At 36.9% G+C, this 22,217-nt stretch overlaps 4 protein-coding genes and 1 long non-coding RNA gene across 17 annotated transcripts in view; 4 read left to right on the top strand and 1 right to left on the bottom strand.

Moving 5' to 3' along the window:
• Positions 1 to 567: 567 nt before the first annotated feature.
• Positions 568 to 8,890, bottom strand: LOC147554829 (uncharacterized). Its single transcript, XR_015235201.1, has 2 exons — positions 8,654 to 8,890; positions 568 to 841 (listed from the first exon to the last, which is right to left on the bottom strand). It is a non-coding gene; the product is annotated as an uncharacterized LOC147554829 (long non-coding RNA).
• LOC147554830 (uncharacterized) lies at positions 1,969 to 4,611 on the top strand. The gene is made up of 3 exons (XM_086663961.1): positions 1,969 to 2,015; positions 3,406 to 4,209; positions 4,317 to 4,611. Exons 1-3 carry the CDS (start codon positions 1,997 to 1,999, stop codon positions 4,343 to 4,345), a joined length of 852 nt encoding a protein of 283 aa, XP_086520087.1. The 5' UTR covers positions 1,969 to 1,996; the 3' UTR covers positions 4,346 to 4,611.
• A 1,368-nt stretch (positions 8,891 to 10,258) lies between the features above and the next one.
• Positions 10,259 to 14,910, top strand: LOC147554831 (putative inactive DNA (cytosine-5)-methyltransferase DRM3). 8 transcript variants are annotated; one of them, XM_086659767.1, is made up of 10 exons: positions 10,259 to 10,573; positions 10,684 to 10,814; positions 10,969 to 11,086; positions 11,182 to 11,228; positions 11,399 to 11,506; positions 12,136 to 12,235; positions 12,370 to 12,446; positions 12,809 to 12,902; positions 13,047 to 13,126; positions 13,280 to 14,910. In XM_086659767.1, the coding sequence occupies exons 2-10, from the start codon at positions 10,707 to 10,709 to the stop codon at positions 14,792 to 14,794; spliced, it is 2,247 nt and encodes a 748-aa protein (XP_086515893.1). In that variant the 5' UTR covers positions 10,259 to 10,573; positions 10,684 to 10,706; the 3' UTR covers positions 14,795 to 14,910. The 8 variants fall into 8 exon arrangements, with proteins under 8 accessions (XP_086515893.1, XP_086515892.1, XP_086515889.1 ...); XM_086659766.1 differs by having other exon boundaries at positions 10,293 to 10,568; XM_086659763.1 differs by having other exon boundaries at positions 10,354 to 10,568; positions 11,182 to 11,261.
• Positions 14,911 to 15,280: 370 nt separating this feature from the next.
• Positions 15,281 to 19,867, top strand: LOC147554832 (shaggy-related protein kinase alpha-like). Of its 6 annotated transcripts, none has more exons than XM_086659773.1 (13): positions 15,281 to 15,634; positions 15,951 to 16,055; positions 16,127 to 16,207; positions 16,322 to 16,381; positions 16,531 to 16,803; positions 16,937 to 17,011; positions 17,573 to 17,629; positions 17,734 to 17,874; positions 17,971 to 18,021; positions 18,379 to 18,474; positions 18,550 to 18,633; positions 19,218 to 19,320; positions 19,439 to 19,867. In XM_086659773.1, exons 2-13 carry the CDS (start codon positions 15,975 to 15,977, stop codon positions 19,519 to 19,521), a joined length of 1,185 nt encoding a protein of 394 aa, XP_086515899.1. In that variant the 5' UTR covers positions 15,281 to 15,634; positions 15,951 to 15,974; the 3' UTR covers positions 19,522 to 19,867. The 6 variants fall into 6 exon arrangements, with proteins under 6 accessions (XP_086515899.1, XP_086515901.1, XP_086515898.1 ...); XM_086659775.1 differs by having other exon boundaries at positions 15,283 to 15,496; XM_086659772.1 differs by having other exon boundaries at positions 15,295 to 15,496; positions 15,907 to 16,055.
• Positions 19,868 to 20,733: 866 nt separating this feature from the next.
• LOC147554833 (methyltransferase) overlaps positions 20,734 to 22,217 on the top strand; it is a 3,690-nt gene continuing 2,206 nt past the window's right edge. The window contains exons 1-4 of the mRNA XM_086663082.1: positions 20,734 to 21,305; positions 21,415 to 21,480; positions 21,563 to 21,880; positions 21,966 to 22,209. Of these exons, the coding sequence (XP_086519208.1) occupies positions 21,223 to 21,305; positions 21,415 to 21,480; positions 21,563 to 21,880; positions 21,966 to 22,209 (711 nt within the window). The 5' untranslated portion in view covers positions 20,734 to 21,222. The remainder of the gene's footprint in view (positions 21,306 to 21,414; positions 21,481 to 21,562; positions 21,881 to 21,965; positions 22,210 to 22,217) is intronic.

Genomic DNA, 22,217 nt, shown 5'->3' on the forward strand with positions numbered 1-22,217 from the left:
AGTGTTTGATAGAATGTATCAAAGAAATCATGCTTATTCTCAAAGATGGTTTTCTTTTGATGTTTTGAAAACATGTTTGTGGGTTCCTTTATGGCAAGAGAGTTATTTCTCTTAGTCGATTTGCTCATACTTTTTATATCAAGGATGAAAACTCTCAAATGCTTGCTTCTTTAGTAATCTACTTGGTTCCATTAGTTTTTCATAAGATCATATGAAGAGGAGATAAGAGAAAATTAGAAAAGAATTGAAGTGGGAAGGATCAAGAATGGTGCTTGCTAGTGGTTGAAAAATGATAAAATCATAAGATCAACGGTTTGCATTCTATATGGAGTAATAATCATGTGTGAGAGCTATTGAAAGCAAGGAGTATATCTCCGCCCACAACCGGACAATGGGTTATAATCGTCCGCTTTCTCTTTAAAAAGAGAAAATACCTAGCAATGACGCCAATTTTTCTTCAAATGGTCTTCCAATGGAGAAAAGAAAAACAACAACAAAGAACAACAACAACAACAACAAAGAACAACAACAAAGAACAACAACAACAACAAAGAACAACAACTTAGCAACCTCACAATGATGTCTCCATATCAATACCAAGTCAACATCTACAAATTTTAGCAAACTCATGAATTTTTTCCTAGCAAAAGTCATTCGTTTGAGGGGGAATGTTCGAATAGTTAGTCCCACATTACTCAATTGCTTAAACTTCTCTCTTATACTACTCCTTATAAAGATCTTATGTAATAGCTATGAAAATCAATATAAATCATTACAATTCTCTTTTCTTACACTAAGTGTAATATCTCTTCGCTCCAAACAACATTTCTCATTAGCAAACCTGTAAACAGAGTTTCTTGATTTTTAGTCTGCCCTAGTAAAAACTCGGGAATATTTTCTTATATATATTAACTAGGTATAATTCGTGCCCATAGGGCACGGTTAACTTGGTTGAATGCAATGGATGCGTTAAATTTGAAATCGATATACTCATATGAAATTACTACTCTTAGTGGTTTCATTTACATGATGTTCTTAAAAGATCTACAATTCATTATCTGAACGATATAAAAGACAGTATACCAAATTACAAGATAACTCAGCAACAAGAGCTAAATTAAACTAATGTATGAACAAATTTGACAAGAAAATATGATCAATATAGGGAGTTGGAATGTTCAACCAAATAACTACCTTATCGACAACTCAATCCACATCCCTTTTCGGTCCCATTTCGAAGATGGTTATAGAAAGGTGATTCATGAGGATATTCATTGTCGAGGCACCCACTGAAAATGAAATTTTAGTGTTCAGAAGAGGAAGACTAAACAGGGAGTTAGAATAACAATTGCACTTACTTCTTCCACATCCCTTTATAAGGATTCTCCATATTCTTTTCTAATGAAATATAACCGAATGGTAATGGGGTAAGAACAATTTTGTGAGAAAAGAAGAATCATTGTTGACACCATAATAGAAAATTTTGTAAACGACCTAGGAAATAGAACTTGTAGAAGAGTAACACAATTATGATTAGAATTAGCTAAATTTTCAAAGGGGATATGGAAGAATTTATACAAACATGAAAAGATGACCTAAATTTCATATCAGAAATAATAAGTGTTAGTATTTTTCAATACTAATGGTTATGTGGACTTAATATGAGGTTCATAATATATAATATGTTGGCTATTTCGATTGAGGGTCCTTAGTGGTCTAATTAATTATTATGTGGACCTATTTAATATCAGTTATATTGTGTGGGGGGCATATTAGAGATATGCATTGTGTAGAGCCCTTGAGTATTATTACTAAAGAATGATGGGCTCTTTAGTAATAATTTGGTAACTTCCAATAACTGGTTGGGAGTTCCGATTCATAAAGGGGCAAATCCCTGAACCAGAGAGATATAACTCTGATTTTGTTCTCTTCCCATTAAGACAAAAATTACTACAGAGATCTCTCTAGGTTTGGAAGATTTTGCTTCATCATCATCATGGCTTCTAATGATTCAGGTTAGTAAATCATTTAAATTTCATCTCTCTGTTCATCAAATATGACTCCTGGATTTCATTGTTTAGACTTGATAATATATTTGATTCTTGTTTATAATGATGAAATATCCTAACAAGTGGTTTCAGAGCCACTATTTGTATGAATTTTGAGATGATTTTATGTGTTCTGTTCACCATGTTTGTGATGTTTAAGATAATTCGTAAGAAACTGTTTTCCCTTTAGATTATCCCTCAATCTGTTAGTTTCTGTGAATATTTGGGAGATCTAATATTTTATAGAAATCAGTAACTACCTTTATTTTAAATAATAAAGATCTTGAATGTTATCTTCTGTGATTCGGTTGATTTAGGGAGGAATAATAGAAATCGTAGTTATTTTTCCCCTATTCCTCTCCCCTAATCTTTCTGTTTGAATATTTGGGTAGTTGAGAGATATTGGGGTAGATAATATTCTTATAAATTCTCTGATGATTATTACTGTTGTAGAGAAAATTAAGTATTAGATACTGTTAATTTGGTTTAATGATTCTGTTAAGTGATTTAGGGATACATAAATACTTGATTATTTTTTGTCTCCCCTAATATAAAATTATATTATGTTAATAACTTTTAATAGAGATTCCGCTATATAGTATCCCTCTCTCTTGGAATTATGAATCAAAATTATTCTGGATACAGTAACATTTTTTAATACTTTTGGTTCCAAATATTTAGGTATATGTTTGGTTGATTATTATGGATGTATAACAAAATTTGGGTGGAATTTCAAAAATGTCTCTGTTTTATACATATATTTGAAATTCTTTATTTGATTATCATGAATTGACATTTGTTATACATGAAATATATTGATATATGTTGATACATATTGATAACCATTGTACATAAGGTTAGGCTATTAATTTAATCTTGTATCAAAATATTATTATTTTATTTTGACAAGAACTTAGATGGTTATTGCACTGATTATGACATTGAACTGACATGTCACCAAAGTGAACCCCTGTTGGGTAAAATGTCATAGTTGATGCAGATAAACATGTCTTAGCCCATGTGAAGTGATCGGCCCAAAGGAAGGTCACTTTTACCGGTCTAAGGGAAGCCTTAAATTGCCTTATGACGAGGGTATGTGGTATACTTAGTTGTCATGCGAATATTATGTCGGTCCAAAGAAAGGCATAATATTTGGCAGATCTTGTACCAATATTCGAGAGTATCACTAGTATGTTACTATCTCTGTCCAAAGACTAGGTAGTAATGTTACACTTGATATCTTGAAATGGGCCCACAAATTGCAACTTTTGTTGTTTTCAATTGTTGTTAATTTTTGTCTGATGTAATTTGAACTCTAATTGAGCATATATGTATTTTGTTATTCTTTATTTTATAGTATCTGCAGTATCTGCAAACATGAACAACATTCCTGTGCTTAACGGCACAAATTTCAAGAAATGGAAAAAGCACGTGATGATTGTGCTTGGTTGTATGGATCTAGATGTTGCTCTCAGGACTGACCGCCCAGCACCTCTGACAGACTTAAGTAACTCTGAACAGAGGGTCGCTTTTGAAAAATGGGAAAGGTCTGACCGTATGAGCTTAATGATCATGCAAAACTCAATTCCGGACTCAATAAGCAGTGGCTTGACTGAGACGAGTGCTAAGGAGTTCCTTAAGCAACTTTCTGATCGCTTCACAGCGAGTGAGAAGGTGGAGATAAGCACTGCATTAACAAAGCTTGTCACCATGCGGTACAAAGGAAAGGGGAACATAAGAGAGTACATTATGGAGAAGTCTAATCTGGTTTCCAAACTCAGGGAACTCAGATTGGAACTATCAGATGACATCCTTGTTCATTTGATCCTCATTTCACTTCCTGCTCAATATAACACACTGAAGATCTCTTACAATACTCAGAAGGATAAATGGAGTTTGAATGAGCTTATAGCACAGTGTGTTCAGGAAGAAGAGAGGATCAATCGGGAGATGTCTGAAAGTGCTCACTTAGCCTCGACCTCAGGAGTCAAGAAGTTTGCTAAGCGAAACAAAACTAAAGGTAAAGCAACTGCAGTGGGTGGAACATCACAGACTAAAGCAAAAGAAATACAGGTCTCAGGACCTTCCTGTTTCTTTTGTAAAAAGACTGGTCATGTGAAGAAGGATTGTTCAAAATTCGCCGCTTGGCGTGCTAAGAAGGGTATATTTCTGAACTTTGTTTGTTCTGAAGTTAATTTAGCTATTGTACCAAGTGACACATGGTGGATAGATACAGGAGCTACTACTCACATTAGTGTCACTATGCAGGATTGTCTCCACTACCGAACGCCGTCTGATGGTGAAAGATACATCTTCGTGGGCGATGGAACTATGGTTAAAGTGGAAGCTATTGGTGTTTTTAGAATTCAGTTATGTACTGGTTTTTATCTGTATTTAGAAAATACTTTTGTTGTACCGTCATTTAGACGGAACTTAATTTCTGTTTCTTGTCTGGACAAATCTGGTTTTAGTTGTTCATTTGGAAATGGATTATTTAGTATTTCTCTAAAGTCTGATATTGTTGGTACTGGTAACTTAATTGATAAATTGTATCTATTAAACACCATAAAGTCTAATTGTGATGAAAATTTACATATTAGCACTTTGGGTACAAAGCGGAGATTAGCTAATGAGAATTCCAGCATATTGTGGCACAAACGATTAGGTCACATCTCTCAGGAGAGAATCAAGAGACTTGTGTCTGAAGGAATTCTTGACTCCCTTAACGATTCTGAATATAAAATTTGCATAGAATGTGTTAAGGGCAAACAAACAAACAAACGAGGTAAAGGCGCATATAGAGCTACTCAACCGTTGGAACTAATACATACAGATATATGTGGTCCGTTTCCTAAGGCATCATCGAATGGACAACGTTATTTTATTAGTTTCATCGATGATTACTCGCGCTATGGATACCTTTACCTTATCCAGGAGAAATCAGAATCACTGGACAAGTTTCAAATCTTCAAAGCTGAAGTTGAAAACCAACTCGGCAAGAAGATTAAAGCTGTCAAATCTGACCGTGGAGGTGAATACTACGGCAGATACGACGGTTCAGGAGAACAACGTCCAGGACCATTCGCCCAATATTTGAGTGAGTGTGGTATAGTCCCTCAATACACCATGCCGGGAACTCCAAGTCAAAATGGTGTAGCTGAGAGACGAAACGTACCCTCAAAGACATGGTACGAAGCATGATTAGTCATTCTTCTTTACCAGAGTCACTATGGGGCGATGCCCTAAAAACTGCAGTTTATATATTGAATAGAGTACCAAGTAAAGCAATAACTACAACCCCTTACGAGTTGTGGACAGGCAAGAAACCTAATATTAGGCACTTGCATGTTTGGGGTTGTCCAGCTGAGGCTAGGCCTTACAAGCCTAACGAAAGGAAACTGGACTCGAGGACAATTAGTTGTTATTTTGTTGGTTACTCTGAAAGATCGAGGGGTTATAAATTTTATGATCCCTCAAACAAGGCATTCTTCGAAACAGGGAACGCTAAGTTCATTGAGGATGTTGATTACAGTGGGAGTAGTCAAAATAAAGGAATTGTATTTGAGGAGGAGTATGCAAATACTTCTCCTATAGTCACTACTGACAATGATCAAGTCATAGTACCTCTCATTGTTCAGCCCGTGAATCAAGGTATTTCATCAAATACAATCATACAGACTAATCCTGTAGTAGATGAGGAACCCCTCCCTATACAAGCTGGACAAGCACCTTTGGAAACAGAGGAAGTAACTGTGGAAGTCCCAAATCAACAACCTCAAGTTGAGGAGCCACTTAGAAGATCCACTCGAGAAAGAAGAAAGGCAATTTCTGATGATTACATTGTCTATCTTAATGAGCACGAATATGACTTAGGATTGGAAAACGATCCAACTTTTCTTAATGAAGTCAAAACAAGCTCAAATTGTGAAAAGTGGATTGAGGCCATGAAGGAAGAGTTAAAGTCTATGGCTGACAACGATGTTTGGGATCTTGTCGAGTTACCTAAAGGGGCGAGGCCAATTGGTTGCAAATGGATTTTTAAAACCAAAAGAGACTCAAAAGGTAACGTTAAAAGATATAAAGCACGTCTTGTCGCTAAAGGCTTTACACAGAAGGAAGGAGTCGACTTCAAAGAGACATTCTCGCCAGTCTCTACGAAGGATTCTCTAAGGATTATCATGGCTCTGGTAGCTCATTATGATTTGGAGCTTCACCAAATGGACGTAAAAACAGCGTTTCTTAATGGAAACATTGAAGAAACCATATATATGATACAACCTGATAATTTTGAGTCGAGTAGCTCAAAACAGCTTGTATGTAAGTTAAAGAAGTCTATTTATGGCTTAAAGCAGGCGTCCCGACAATGGTACCGGAAATTTGATGAGGTTATTACCTCCTTTGGCTTTAAGGAAAATATCATTGATCAGTGCATATATCTCAAGATGAGTGGGAGCAAATTCATTATCCTGGTGTTGTATGTAGATGATATTCTACTAGCAAGCAGTGATATAGGCATGTTGCATGAAACTAAGGTATTTCTTTCAAATAATTTTGAAATGAAAGACCTTGGAAATGCTTCATTTGTTTTGGGTATTCAGATAGACCGAGATCGCTCAAAAGGCATCCTCAGTCTTTCTCAAAAGGCTTATATCGATAAAGTTCTCCAACGCTTTGGCATGGAAAAGTGTTCACCAGGAGACACACCTGTGGCAAAAGGTGATAAATTTAGTTTGCTCCAATGTCCAAAATTGAATCTTGAGAAGAAGGAAATGGAGGCGATCCCATACTCGTCTGCAGTTGGGAGTCTTATGTATGCACAGGTTTGTACACGTCCAGATTTGGCCTTTATTGTAGGAATGTTGGGCAGATATCTGAGTAACCCAGGTCTAGATCATTGGAAGGCCGTAAAGCGGGTTATGAGATATTTACAGAGGACGAAGGATTACAAGCTCACCTTCAGGAGAAATGATCACCTAGAGATCGTAGGATACTCCGATTCAGATTTTGCTGGATGTATTGATAGTAGAAAATCAACATCCGGATACATTTACATGATAGCTGGAGGAGCTGTTTCTTGGAAAAGTGTTAAGCAAACTCTTATAGCCTCTTCAACCATGGAAGCAGAGTTCATAGCTTGCTTTGAAGCATCTAATCATGCTATATGGCTTCGAAATTTTGTCTCTAACTTGAAATTGGTCGATAATATTGAACGACCAATGAAGATTTATTGTGACAATAAGGCAGCCGAGTTGTACTCAAAGAACAACAGAAGTTCTTCGAAGTCTAAGTACATCGACATAAAGTATCTTGCGGTAAAAGATCGAGTTCAGAATGGTTTAGTGTGCATTGAGCACATTGACACAAACTCCAATATAGCTGACCCGTTCACTAAAGGTTTACCGCCTAAAGTGTTTTGTGAACATGTGGTCCGTATGGGGATTCTAGGACCCCTTGATATTATTGATTAGTGGGAGTTTATTTGGTCATTTTATTGGATCCTTCAGTTTTATGTTCTTTGGACATAACTGTATTTTGTATTAATCTTGTACAAGTTTTAAGTATTAATAAAAGTATATATTTCATCTCAATATTCTGAACTTCAGTACTACAACTTTCTATTGAGGAATCATTTGGAGAAAGTTGGACTCTATGGAGTCGCTGGATTAGTTGGAAATAGGCATGTATAGATCACATAACATGTAATTTCCAAGCTACACATCCACACTTGATCTATGTTGTTAATTACGTTAGTAATGTGACCATTAAAGGTCTAGTCATGAACAAATGCGACGAACGCCGTTTTGATCCTTTGCTGATGTGATTAATGAACCAGATTGGACGTGATATTTCTAAGCTCAGAAATAGCCTTTTATGCGCGCACTAAAGTTTTTCGTATTATATAACTCAGAATCATATAAAGTCCAAGTGGGAGATTGTTAGTATTTTTCAATACTAATGGTTATGTGGACTTAATATGAGGTTCATAATATATAATATGTTGGCTATTTCGATTGAGGGTCCTTAGTGGTCTAATTAATTATTATGTGGACCTATTTAATATCAGTTATATTGTGTGGGGGGCATATTAGAGATATGCATTGTGTAGAGCCCTTGAGTATTATTACTAAAGAATGATGGGCTCTTTAGTAATAATTTGGTAACTTCCAATAACTGGTTGGGAGTTCCGATTCATAAAGGGGCAAATCCCTGAACCAGAGAGATATAACTCTGATTTTGTTCTCTTCCCATTAAGACAAAAATTACTACAGAGATCTCTCTAGGTTTGGAAGATTTTGCTTCATCATCATCATGGCTTCTAATGATTCAGGTTAGTAAATCATTTAAATTTCATCTCTCTGTTCATCAAATATGACTCCTGGATTTCATTGTTTAGACTTGATAATATATTTGATTCTTGTTTATAATGATGAAATATCCTAACAATAAGTTCTTATGAGTATTTTCACAGGCAGCTTATGAGCTATTTGAAGAGTTATGACGTCCATAAGATGGTTACTACACTCCATAAGTAAAATACTAAAAATGATTAGAGACATTCATACAAACAAAGCAATAAAGATGAAAATTAATAATCCAGTGAGTACCTCCTAAATAAGGTTGAGTTTGAAGAAAAACTAAACACCCCGAATTAGTTGTATTCTGCAAGGAAAACAAATTGAGAATGATAAAATAGAAGAAGTAATAATCCGCACCAGAAATAAGTTTCAGTTATAGCCGATCGAATTGAAGAGATAATCAAAATAAGTTTGAGTTGTATAAATCGAAGAAAAAAATCTTACTCCAAACCAGTATACATAATAGTTGAATGAGGAGAAAGGGGTGGGTTTATATGGGTTTAAGAAATTGTTGATAAAGAGAGAGATTAAAGGAATAGCTGTAATAGATTTATGATTTCATGACCATGATTTAATATAAAGATCTGATCTGGAATGGACGATCAGATTTGTCCCAAATTTTTGTCTTTGGGTTGTCCAAAATTTGTCCTAGTCAGCACTCACATTCTTATTTTATATAACACACTCAAATAACTTTAAGTATATATTTTCTTAGCCCAATAATTTTAGACTATTTCTGTAACACTCAATCTTAGAAACTTCGATTGCCACATAAAATTTTTCTTTAAAAAAACATTTGTGACGCAAAATTCAATGTGGATCTCTAAAAAGAAGATAAATAATAGTTTTTTATATGCAAAAAAAGAAAAATATTGTGGTGGTGGAAGGAGAATAGGCAAGAAGACACTTTTTTGTTTTTGTAATTTCAGGTAATGGGTCGCCGACGAGGTGTTGTTCGGTCGTCGCATTATGACCTTTCTCCGACTAGGGGTGAAACTAAAAACCGCGGAGACCGAAAGACCGGTGAAAATCGAACCAATCCTGAGCAGAAAAATGTGGTTTAAAATGGTCGGTCTTTTTCTTTTATTGAATTGGTCTTTATCTGTTCAGTCTTTTTTCTGACAAGCCCGTGGAGCCCGAATTGGTCCGGAGTAAGTGTCGTATATAATTATGTATTAGAGATGTGGGATCAAGCTCTTATGAATCTGAAATAAAAAAAAGAAAATATATTATAGAATGGGAAGTTTCCATTTTTTTTGTGGAAGGTATTGGAAGTTTCTTTTAATGGGGGATTATTACTAAATCTTCATGATGGGAGTTGGAATTCTTATTTCACCTAAATTAAGTTTCCCAAATTTGAAGAATTCAAATCGAAAATTTATCATTGTCAGAATACAGTTATACAGAATACATCTTTAAGAAGGGGCAACCCGGGTTGTGCAATGGGGCATCAGTATTGGGAAGATTGTTCGTATTTGACTAAATCTGAAACTAACTGCGAGGATTCAAGTTGGACGTTGGAGCAATTCTTGGAGCAATATTGAGTAATGATTCCCTTTGTTCTGTATACTTGTGCCTGCTAATCTGTCTGTTTATTGTTTAGTTTTAGGATTTCTAAAATAACTTTGTTGATTTTTTTACTAGAAATTAAAATTGTTAAGTTGTGATTTTATTATGGGTAATCACACTGACTATTTGTTTACTCGGTTTTCTTCTTAATTCTTTTTTAATACAAGGAACTAAGACAATTTTAACAAAGATTGACGTCGTTGTTAATGTTTGGTTAAATAAAGTTTAAATGGAAAGACCGATTTTCAAATGGATGGTTTATTGTATGGGTGATCTATTAAGTATGTTAAAAAACTGGTCCACCCGGACCGGTACCCCTATCTCCGACTGACGGAGGGAGAAAAATTAAGTAGAGTAAAATATACGAAATGACTGGTAGATAGGGACTAAAATGGAATGATCCTCGCGCACAAAATTTTGATAGAGAGAGAGAGAGAGGTAAGATTTGTCCGAGGGAGAAGACGTAGGAGGAGGAAGCAGTAACTGGAATCTCCCTTTTCTCTCTCTCTCTCTCAAGTCTCAACTCTCAAGTCTCAACTCTCAAGTCTCAACTCTGTAGATGGAGAAGAGAGAGATGAATTGCTACTAATTTGAGGTTTGGTCTGTCTTTATACCCTAAATTCTCTCTACTAACTACTTCGCATGTTTCTTTCTTTCTTTCTTTCTTTCTTTCTTTTCATTTGACTCGTTTCCTTACCTGATGATATTAGGGTTCATAAGCTTCATTCAAAATATGGTACATCTCTCAGACACTGATGATACTTGTTCTGATCACGAAGCTAAAGTCAAATCAGAACTTGGAGTTTCCAATTTTGATTTGCCCAACAATGATCCACTTCAGGTAGTGTAATCACTTTCTAGGTTTAATCATCACCGGGTTTTCAAAAATTCATAATCTTTTCAATTTGATCCAGTATTTTTTCACATTGAACACAGTGTTTCATTAGGTTAAATTTTGGAAATTTCTACTAGTAAGTAATTGTTTCTGATCTCAGGGAGGAGGAGGAGGAGGAGGTGGAGGATCTGCAAGCTCATCCCATGGGCACCTAAAATCATACTTTGTAGGAATGGGGTTCAAACCAGCTCTAGTAGACAGAGTTCTTCGGGAAAATGGTACCCTTTTCTTTCTTTCTTTCATTTTCAACATGCATGTACAGACTGATACTCCTAATCCTTTCTTGCATCTGAAATTCTTTTTGTTTATCTAGGTGAGGGCAATGTCAACTTGTTATTGGAGTCTCTTTTTGCATATTCTGTGAGTACAAAAACTTACTTCCGTCTGACTCCGGTATTATTTATACATTTGCAAATTTTGCTCCATGTCAGTGATACTAGTCTTGTCATCGTATAGTTCTATTTCTGTGGCTTTGTATCTATAAAAGTTAAACCTGCAATGTCTCATATTAATGTGCTTCGGAGTGGTAGGGTAATGAAGACCCATCTACTGGAAAGAGAGGTTCTTCAGATGTAATCTTTAGTGACGATTCTGGTGACACTAGTTCTGGTTTTTCTGCGGATGCTGCAGAACTGGAGGTAATCTCTGCTAGTGCAACTAGTTACTCCATTGTTTCCTTATAAACAAGCTTTGACCAATAAACCAAAATAATAATGATATCTTGCTCAACCAATGCAAATAATTTCGTAGCTTATATTTTACTAAAATTTACAATTTTAGTGATTCCATGGGTGTAAGTTTAACATGTTATGTTCGTGTTTTCTGTTTATTAAATATTTGTAGCATATCGAGCTATGGTCTATCTTAATGGTGTAAATCATTGATAAAAACCATCCCTTGAATCGGCCTAGAATTACGTTTGATGGTTGAAAGTTTAGACATTTAGGGTCCTAGTAGATGTTTTGCAACTGATGTTATCGCTGAATCTAACTTTAGGTAGCTTTCCCATTGATATCTAGTCTTCCTCTCCATGAATGGTGTAACTTTAGTTCATTTTAGATCGTACAGCATGCTTGCCGTGGCGCCAGCATCTGCTACGAAGTGTAAACTCATCTTGAAAACCATCTTATGAGGGAAGGATGGCCTTGAGTCTGTATATACAGGAGAAATTCCACAATTTTCCGATATCAGATGATATTAATACTGTACAGGAGCTTGAATTGCATGAGTTATGAGTTAAGACTAAACTCATCTTGCACCTGTACAGGAGCTTGATGTGAAACCTGAAATTAACAAGGACAAAAGAACATATTTGTTAACAATGAATTTCTCAGTAAAGGAAGTTGACTTTGCGATAGATAGACTTGGTATGTAGACTCTCTCTCTCTCTCTCTTTTCCCCCTCCTTTTTTCCTCCCTGATGCTTGGGAAATGTGATTAACAACTTTATCTTATTGCATGTTTTATATTTGAAGTTAATTACGTTCTTTGTTTTATTTAAGGTGAAGATGCTCATGTTAACGAACTTGTGGATTTTATAGTTGCTTCTCAAATAGCTGAGAGCTCGGGAAAGAATGAGGTAACCTCATGGATGAAATGACTGGAATACCATATATAGCGGCTTACATTGAACTACAGTTTCGCTTCTCACTTAATACCAAGCTTGTGAAGTTAATGCTTGTTACATTTTTCACATTGCCCTTTTGTAGAACTGGACCAAATTATCTGAGGAAATGAGATCAATATTGTTGCATAGTTACATATTAAACATCCTCAAAATCTAAGGTCATAGGCGGACTGAATTACGATGTAAAATGAGTGGAATACATTATGGTTCCTGCCAGATTCCGTTGGGAGCTGGGAAGCATGTTAATAGTCCTCGTGTCGTCATTATATCGTCTGGACGATGCATCTAAGACTAGTTATTTAAACCTTTTCCAGGAGGAGTCATTATTTAAGACTATGGATAGGACTCTTCGCTTGCTTCAAATGGGTTTCACTGAGGATGAGATATCTTCAGCTATTGAAAGATATGGTGAGTGGCTTCTTAGATATTGGTCCTTACTGACGAAACTCGACAATAAGCTTTTAAGTAGGTAAATAAGATTGCAACTCTTATCCGAGGTGTCACTTTGACCTATAAGTACCAACTCCTCTTTCTCCCCTTTCTTTTGTCCAGGTTCAGATATTTCAGTTCAGGAGCTTGCAGATTCAATATTTGCAAAACGACTCGCTGATACCTATCCTGTGAAACAAGAGGTTCCTCCTTCACACTCATTGAGTATATCAATATATGCACTATTAGTATGTATTCAAAATATTATTACATATGCACCTGAATTCACTGATCTTTGCTTTCATTGGATCATATAACTGCATAAATAAGAGTTGGCATATCTCTGATTTGTGCAGGACGCGTCAACCTTCTTCAGTATGCACCATTCAAATACTGAAAATGGTCGAACTTCTTTAGAAGGCGTTAAGGAGGAACACGGTGACTCAACCTTTAATAGTGTGCAGGGTTCACATAGTGGAAATGGTTGGACGTCCGTAGAGAGTCTTGAAAATGAACGTACCAAACGTCGATCTTATGAAGCTTATATTGCAGGAAGTGAGGCCGCTAAGGAGGATTACGGTGACTCAACCTTTAGTAGTGTGCAGGGTTCACATAGTGGAAATGGTTGGACGTCCGTGGAGAGTCTTGAAAATGAACATACCAAACGTCGATCCTATGAAGCTTATATTGCAGGAAGTGAGGCATCAAGTTCAAATCCAACTTCACGCGTATTTGGCTTCAACGATATACATGAAGGTAAAAGGCCAAAACGCGAGTATGATGATGACCACTCGACTTTTGAAGCCAAATCTACCAATTATTCTATGCTTTCCCAACAGAAAAATGACCCGTTCGATGACATAAAAATACCGCAACAGGTCCGACATGAAAATCGTCACCTGCGCCAGTCAGTAGCTAAACCACCTTATTTCTTGTACGGGAATGTTTTGGAAGTGTCCAACGACACATGGACCAAAATATCACAGTTCTTGTACGCTGTTGCTCCAGAGTTTGCAAACACACAGTTCTTCTCAGCTTTAAGTAGGAAGGAAGGTTACATTCACAATCTGCCTAGCGGGAGTAGATCCCACATTCTTCCAAGGCCTGCAATGACAATTGAAGATGCATTTCCGCAGACAAAACCATGGTGGCCATCATGGGACACTAGGAAACAGTTGAGCTGTATCTGCTCTGAAACCAGCGGAATCTCTCAACATTGCGAGAGGCTTGGGAAGATTTTAAGTGATTCACGAGGGGTTCCTTCAAACGCACAGCAGACTGACATTATTCATCATTGCAAGACACTGAATCTAGTTTGGGTCGGAAAATATAAACTAAGTCAAATTGAGCCTGAAAAAGTGGAAGTCATACTTGGCTACCCTGTGCAGCACACAGAGATCTTGAGGTATGACCCATCCGAAAGACTTAAATCACTGAAATACAGCTTCCAAACCGACACACTGGGTTATCATCTATCTGTATTGAAAGGGATATTCCCACAAGGGTTGACGATGTTATCACTGTACAGTGGTATAGGAGGTGCTGAGGTTGCTTTACATAGGCTTGGGATCCCTCTAAAATGTGTTGTATCGGTGGAAGCATCCGATACAAATAGGAAGATTCTGAAGAGGTGGTGGTGCAATAGTGGTCAGACGGGGAAATTAGTGCAGGTAGAAGACATAAACAGGATGACAAGGAACAAGATTGAGAATCTGATGAAAGATTGTGGAGGTTTCGACTTTGTAGTGTGTCAAAACCCGTGTGCATGCATGTCTGAAAATGGGAAGATGACAGCGGGCCTAGACTTCTCTATGTTTTATGAATTTGTTCGTGTTTTACAGACAGTTAGGGGTCCAACAGGAGATAGATGAAAACTGATAAGTCCTGTTGATTTTTCACTCTCCCTATGTAGTGTTTTCTTTTATTAATGTTTGTGTATCCAAACATTTGTATTGGTCAATCCATCATTTGGACACCCTTGGTTTTCTGCTTTGAAGTTTCTTCCTCTCCTCTTTTTATTCTCTCTAGAAAGCACTTGTTGTGAAGCAACCTTTGGAGGTAAGTGATTCACAACTTGTATTAGAATACTTATTGAGTTTACTGTCTCCATCCCAAAGGGTTTGCCTTAGTAATTTCTTTTTAGGGTTTTTGACTTTACCCTCTGCACACTAATTGGTAATTGAGTTTTACTACTTTCAATAATTTTGAAGGATATCAACTCAAAATATAATTAATCTTGGTAGTCATATTCTTTTTCCACACTTAAAAAAATATAATTAATCTTGGTTAGTGTGAAGCAGTAAGCCCAAGCAAAGGGTAAACTCAAAAAACCTAAAAACATTAATACTACTATGTATGTATGTATGTATGTATTGATAGAGCGCGGGAAGAAGGAGTTGTAGCCAAGAATAAAGAAACCACCCCAACAACAACAATAACAAGGCAGAAAACTCCCTCTGCCCTGCCTAATACCCACACGAGAAGAAGTAGTAAGAAAATCGAACCCACAACTTGTTTTTAAACACTAGTATTACTTGTCAAACTCATCTCAGCGAAATCTAACCTACCAGTCGGTATGATTCTCTTCAAGAAGGATCAATTTCAACTTTCCCCTTATTGCGAATTCAGATGTATTTTATGGTTTTTACTCTAGAGATCGATCGATCGATCTATCGTTCAGGGATTGTTTGCAGTGTGGGCAATCGTTTAGGGTTTGTAGTTTTAACTCCCTCTTGTTTAAGACCCATTCTTGAACTTAATAACCAGGCACATTCTATTAGATCACCTTCTACTACATAATTTCCGTCTTTTAAAATATGATACTGTTGCCTCTCTAGGTCTTTTTAAATTCAGTTCTTGTCTATTCAGTTCTTTGTCTTATCAAGAATCAACTCTCCTTCAAGAAGAACACATTCTTTAAACGGATGATCCTTATCATTCTTTTTTTTTACTTTCTCTAACTTGTATCTTTTGATCCTTCTAGGCACATTGATTGATTGGTTTCCTTGTTTCTGCGCACGGCTTTAGTTAGCAACGTTACCTACTTGTGGGATGAGAGGTCCTAGTGACAGTACTGCTGGTATTGATATGTTATCTGAGAAAATGAACAACGTGAAAATTGAGAAAGAAAAGGTAAGCACAACTCTCAATTCTTACCATTTTTATTGCTTATTATATCAGTATCTTACTTCTATCTTTTCTAGATAATGGTAGCAACTGTGGTAGATGATGGGGGTCACGTAGTCGTGACAACAGATGATGAAGGAAATGGTCAGCGAAAGCAGGTAAACCCCGTCTTAAATACTGATGTACTCCTCCTTTTTGCTGTTTTATTGGTGATACTCTTTTTACACTCTTTTGTTAAATGCTTACGGTGATGGTTCATGTTTTTCTTGTAGACAATAAGCTATATGGCAGGACATGTTGTTGGACAGGGATCATTCGGAATTGTTTTTCAGGTACCGTGCATGTTACTCAGATCGGGTTGTATTTCCATCTATGCGGGTGTTCGCCTGTTCACGAAATTGGTCTTGGGTGTATGATTTCGTCTTTTAATGAAAATAAGGAAGGGCGAAATGTTGCGTGAACTGTTCTTGTGCTTTTACAGGCCAAATGCTTGGAAACTGGTGAAACTGTCGCTATAAAAAAGGTCCTTCAAGACAAGAGGTACATAAACCGTGAGCTGCAAACCATGCGTCTACTAGATCACCCAAATGTTGTGCCTCTTAAGCATTATTTCTTTACAACAACGCAAAAGGATGAGCTATATCTTAACTTGGTACTTGAATATGTACCTGAGACTGTTCATCATGTCATAGAACACTATGACAAGATGAACCTACAGATGCCTTTGATATACGTCAAACTTTATACTTATCAGGTACTGGTGCCCAATTTGGAAATATATTGTTGTTAAATCTTTCATGATCAAGTGGAATAATATTTTTTGATCTCCTAGAAGTAAACTGGAACAATGTATGTTTGAAGCTCTAATTTCTTGTTGATATTCACAGATCCTTAGGGCATTGGCATATCTTCACTGTAGTATTGGAGTGTGCCACAGAGACATTAAGCCTCAAAATATCCTGGTATGTGTGTGTGTCTATTAATTATCTTGTGCAATGTTAGACATACTTGCAGTTCTCATGCTTCAGCCTCTTAAACTTTTTAGCCTTGGAAATTAGTGAAAGTTGCTCATGTTGTATCTGGTCTCTTTGGAACATGAGGAACAAAGCTATGTTCAGTGAAGCGCGATGGATATGGATAGTGTTAAGTTAGCCTGTCTTTCTTTGATTTTTGCTTGGAGTAGGCGTAAACATTGGGCTTCTATTGCATCCCTCATCATCACGATGTAATATTTTTGTTTTCTTATAGGTGGTTCCATTCTTGAGCCTTTTTTTCCCTATTGGGGTAGGCTTCTATGCCTTCCTTAGTTCTTATAAATATATACTTCTCTCAACAAGAGAAATAAAATACTGCTTTTCAAAGCTCTAACAGACGCAGTGACGTACGGTTTCACGGGAAAACATAAACTCTACATATTGCTAGACCCATTTCAAGTATATGTAGAGAGAGTATGCTACTATTGAGCCCATGCACATAGTTTTCCTTTTACGGGCATAAGTATTATGTTATTGTGCTTGCAACAGGTTAATCGGCACACTCACCAGCTGAAATTATGCGACTTTGGAAGTGCCAAAGTCTTGGTACGCTCTTCGCTAGTTGCCTGTTTCTTAGGTGGATATGCATTATCGTATTATAGTTTTGAGCTCTGTCAGACTCATGATTTTATCGTCTGTATTTGCAACAGGTTAAAGGAGAGCCGAGCTTATCGTACATCTGCTCAAGGTATTATAGAGCACCGGAGCTTATGTTTGGAGCCACAGAGTACACCACAGCTGTTGACATCTGGTCTGCTGGCTGTGTTCTTGCTGAGCTACTGCTTCGGAAGGTAGATAACTCGATTTATACAAGTTCAAAACCATGCCTCACTTTCCCGAAAACCTAACTTTCTCTAGTACGGCTTAAAATGGTTATTTTTCCCCAGCCTATGTTTTCTGGCGAAAGTGGAGCGGAACAGCTTGTTGAAATCATCCAGGTGAGCAACGGGGTTTGCTTTTTAGTTTCTATTACTGTTTCAGAATGTTTTACTAAATGAAGACCACCATTTAACGGTCGGTGGTTGCACCTTTGAGTTCACGTCCCATGCTTTTTTGCAAGGGAATATTATATATGATAGTGTACTAAATGAAGTCTCTGTGTGACAAATGCGATAAAATATGACCCATTTGCATCTTTCTGGAGATCCTCTAGTGGTAGATCCTGAGCCCCAAATCATTGCGTTTATCCTCACATTTGGCGTTCACAGGAGAATTCTCCCTCAACCTGTACCCCCCTCCCCCAATGCTCCTGCATATTACTGTTCTTGTTGATGCGTTACATTCATCATTTGCAGGTTTTAGGTACCCCAACAAAGGAGGAAATCAAGTGCATGAATCCCAAGTACACCGAGTATACGTTCCCACTGATAAAAACTCGCCCATGGCACAAGGTATCGGGAAGTGGAAATTCATCTTTATTTCTAATGTACTTCACCAACACTTCTGAAATGTTTATGTATTTGCAGATATTCCACAAGCGCACACCCCCAGAAGCTGTTGATCTGGTGTCCAGACTTCTCCAGTACTCCCCTAACCTTCGAATCACAGCTGTAAGTGCAGACAGTTTATTTTCGACAGAATTCCAATTTCATGCTGTCATTTCGTTTTTTCCGTTTTAGACCACTTCCTCGAGTGTCCTCACCAAGCTATTATACAACATGGTCTTGTCTGTTCATCTTGATTATACACCTTTTCATGCATGAATCTTCAATTTTATATAATGAATCATATTTCATTGATGCCATGTGCAGGATGCTTAATAGTAGTCTTTGAAATGGTCTAATTGTTGTTAGGCTCCTACGTTTCATTAATAGATTGTTTATACTTTCACTCTGGAGAGCGTGTCCAGGTGGTTCATGGATGGGTAAAATGATTGTGAATTAGCTAACCTGTCTTATATTTCAACATCTGTCAAGATAAATTAGATCGGATGTATTCGGATCTGAGATTGGGTTGTCTGACTACAATAATAGCTGTCCTATACTCCTATGTATGTGATAAGTCGTCCTGAAGAGAAAATGGTTGGCACAAACAGAAAAAGTTTTCTGGATTGCCTTCCATCTTCTGGTTTGTTTATCGTCTATTACGTCAAATTCAGACTTTTCATATTGATAATAAATTTATTTTATTGCAGATGGAGGCTTTGTTACATCCATTATTTGATGAGCTTCGAGATCCAAAAACACGCCTACCAAATGGACGCTCATTACCCCCGCTCTTCAACTTTAAGCCTCAAGGTATCTACTTATTTTGAACACCGTGTTACTAGTGATCTTTCAGTTTTAAATACGCTACCGGAAACATGAAAAGAAAAGAGATTTGTGTAACATAATTGTGTTTTGTTGATGATGACAGAACTGAAGGGAGTGGCAGTGGAGAAGTTAGTGAAGTTGATACCGGAACATGCAAGAGAGCAATGCACATTCCTTGGCTTGTGATTCGGTGTACTTATTAGTGTTCCTCTCTCTGCCTGCCCTATGATGCATAATGCATTGAAAAGTGGTCTCGAGCCGCACAGAGTTTTCTTTTTGTTTTTCAGAAATGATCAATAAGGGAAGGAAGCTCCTAAATTGGGCATCTTCTCCTATTCCTTAGGAGTTCATTTTTGTTCTTAGCTTTTGTATAGAAACCAGATTAAAGTAGGGAATATATTTTGCCAAGAGTCTTTTATGAACCTGTGTTAAAAACCTTAATAGTCCATTTCCAATTTAGGTCATGGTATTGTAAATATATTTGGAAACGTCAATGAAATAAGTAAATAACAAAGTTCGTAATAAACAAAAACCCTATCATAGTTCACTTCAATGAAATAAGTAAATAAAGAAGTTCATACTTTATAAGTATTCAATAACTAATAAGTAATAAGTTCAATAACTAGTAGTACTCTAGCTATGTTGCTTCACTTAATCGCTATCTCCATCAAATTCACTACCATCATCTTCTATTTCTATATTGACCCCACTTCAGTGTTGCGATTGCAAAGCTTCAAATTGATGAAATGCGTTTAGATTTCATGGTCTTCTTCATCTATGAGGCTAAAAGAAGGTTGACCGGTCAAGTTACATGTTTGGACTCTTGTTTTGTGCCACCGAACTCACTTGCATTACGGATTTTGGTCTAAGCCATGCCAAAATCATCCGTCGTATCGCCATCCTTTAATGGCTTACCCCACTCGTCGTCAGTGGCGTGACTGAGAATTTAGAGGTCCGGTGCGAAAAAAAATTGGGGGCCTTTCTTCGATAATGTCAAAACACAAATTTCTTTTATAAATGTAATGCATTTAATAAAAATCTAAAAATTAATTAATTTGAAATTTTTTTTTATCTCAAATGAATCTAAATTGTGTACTTTTTTGCTTCGAACAATTTGTCTAAACAATAAGCAATTTAAGTGGCTTCAACAAAAAAAAAAAAAAATAAGCAATTTAAGTTCATAAAAAAAAAGCAATTTAAGTATACAAACTATCCTAAAATTAGTTGATTATCTATAATAAATAGTTGTTGTTACTTGTTAGTACTGATAACTCGAGATAATGATGAATTGAGGAAATAAACAAAAAATTTGACAAAAGAAAACATCAAACTTGTGACCTCATGCTTGTTATGCCAGATGTTTATCATTTAACATTACCTAATAATTAGATTTAATTCGAGATTTAGGACCCCTGGGGGGGGGCGGGGGAGTGCAACAACACCCCCTCCAACACGCATGTCCCTGCTCGTCGTCTTCATCCAACTCCGACAAGAAAGCCCTAAGTCCGTAGAGGTTTGGATCTCGGTCTGGATCGATTGTGATAAACGAAAAACTCGGCAAAATCCTAACTTGGTGTTTCGACTGAATTCGTCTCAGGAGGGGTCACCGAGCGGAACGGAGATACGAGATTATTTCCCATCTTGGCCGAGACTGACCACATAGTGCCATATTCAGTAAACAATGGCCCTCTCTCTCTCTCTCTCTCTCTCTCTCTCTCTCGGGTTCAGCCTTAAGGGCGACTATTGGGTGGGTTGCTCTGAAGTCTTACCCATCCCAGTTAGCATTCTTTCTAATATAATTGGCCCGCCACAGCGCCACTTGACCACCGCCGTTTTTCATCTTCTTCAGCCACCACTGCCGGAGTGCTTCACCCCCAACAAGCAACAATGGAGCCACCACCACAGCGTTGCAAGTTCTGGTTATCCAAGAAGAACCGATCATGCGCAAACACCCCTCTTACCGATTCTCTGTAACTAACTACTACTCCCCCTCTCTCTCTCTCTCTATATATATATATATATATTCATTTTTGTTTGCAGCAACTTCTTATCCCCCGATCCCTCTCTTTCTCTCTCTAGATTTTGTGGTAACCACAACCCTAAGTCTGAAGATCAGAGAATCCCCTGCCCACTTGACCCCTCACAGTAAGTAGTCTTCTACTTCTCTTTAACCTTTTCCAAGTTAAAAGTCTTTATTGATTTTCTGTTGTTTGTTTCATTTAAAAAGTTCAATACTTGAAGAAAATCTGGAAGCACATATTAAGAAATGCCCATTACTGAAACAAACCCAATCTTTGGAACTCCAACCTTTCTACAAAAAGGGCATTAATAGCGGCCGCAGATATGATGATGAAGAAGAAAAAGAAACCATCATTGTTAACTCAGAGATGAAAAGGAATGCTGTATATTCAATGACTGTCGACGAGTTTTATGGATTAATTAGAAAGATTGAGGAAGTTTACAAGTCCATATGCTGCTCGGAAATGCGACACTCCTTCAAGGCACCTGAAGCTTGCGAGATATGGACCAACAGAGAAGTAGACCGGTATATATATATAATACTCTAGCATATTATTATTATTATTATTATTATTTCGTAGTAGTATGTTATATTTGTTAGTGAATTGCAGGAAGATACCTTTTCAAGAGAAACATGTTATACAACAGGTTTCCATTCTTGGGAACTTGGAAGAGTTCGGGGTGTTGGAGAAACCGATACGTAATCAGGAACATTTGCGGTCGTCTGCTGATTCTAATAAAATAGATGCTGTAGTTGAATTTGGAGCAGGGAGAGGATATTTGACACAAACACTTGCAGATTGTTACGGCATCAAGAAAGCCCTTTTAGTTGAAAGGAAATCTTACAAGCTGAAGGTTACTTT

Source organism: Eschscholzia californica, unplaced genomic scaffold (assembly GCF_041429995.1).
Source record: "Eschscholzia californica isolate CP2 unplaced genomic scaffold, dmEscCali1.0.p SCAF_2, whole genome shotgun sequence".
Taxonomy (NCBI): Eukaryota; Viridiplantae; Streptophyta; class Magnoliopsida; order Ranunculales; family Papaveraceae; genus Eschscholzia; species Eschscholzia californica.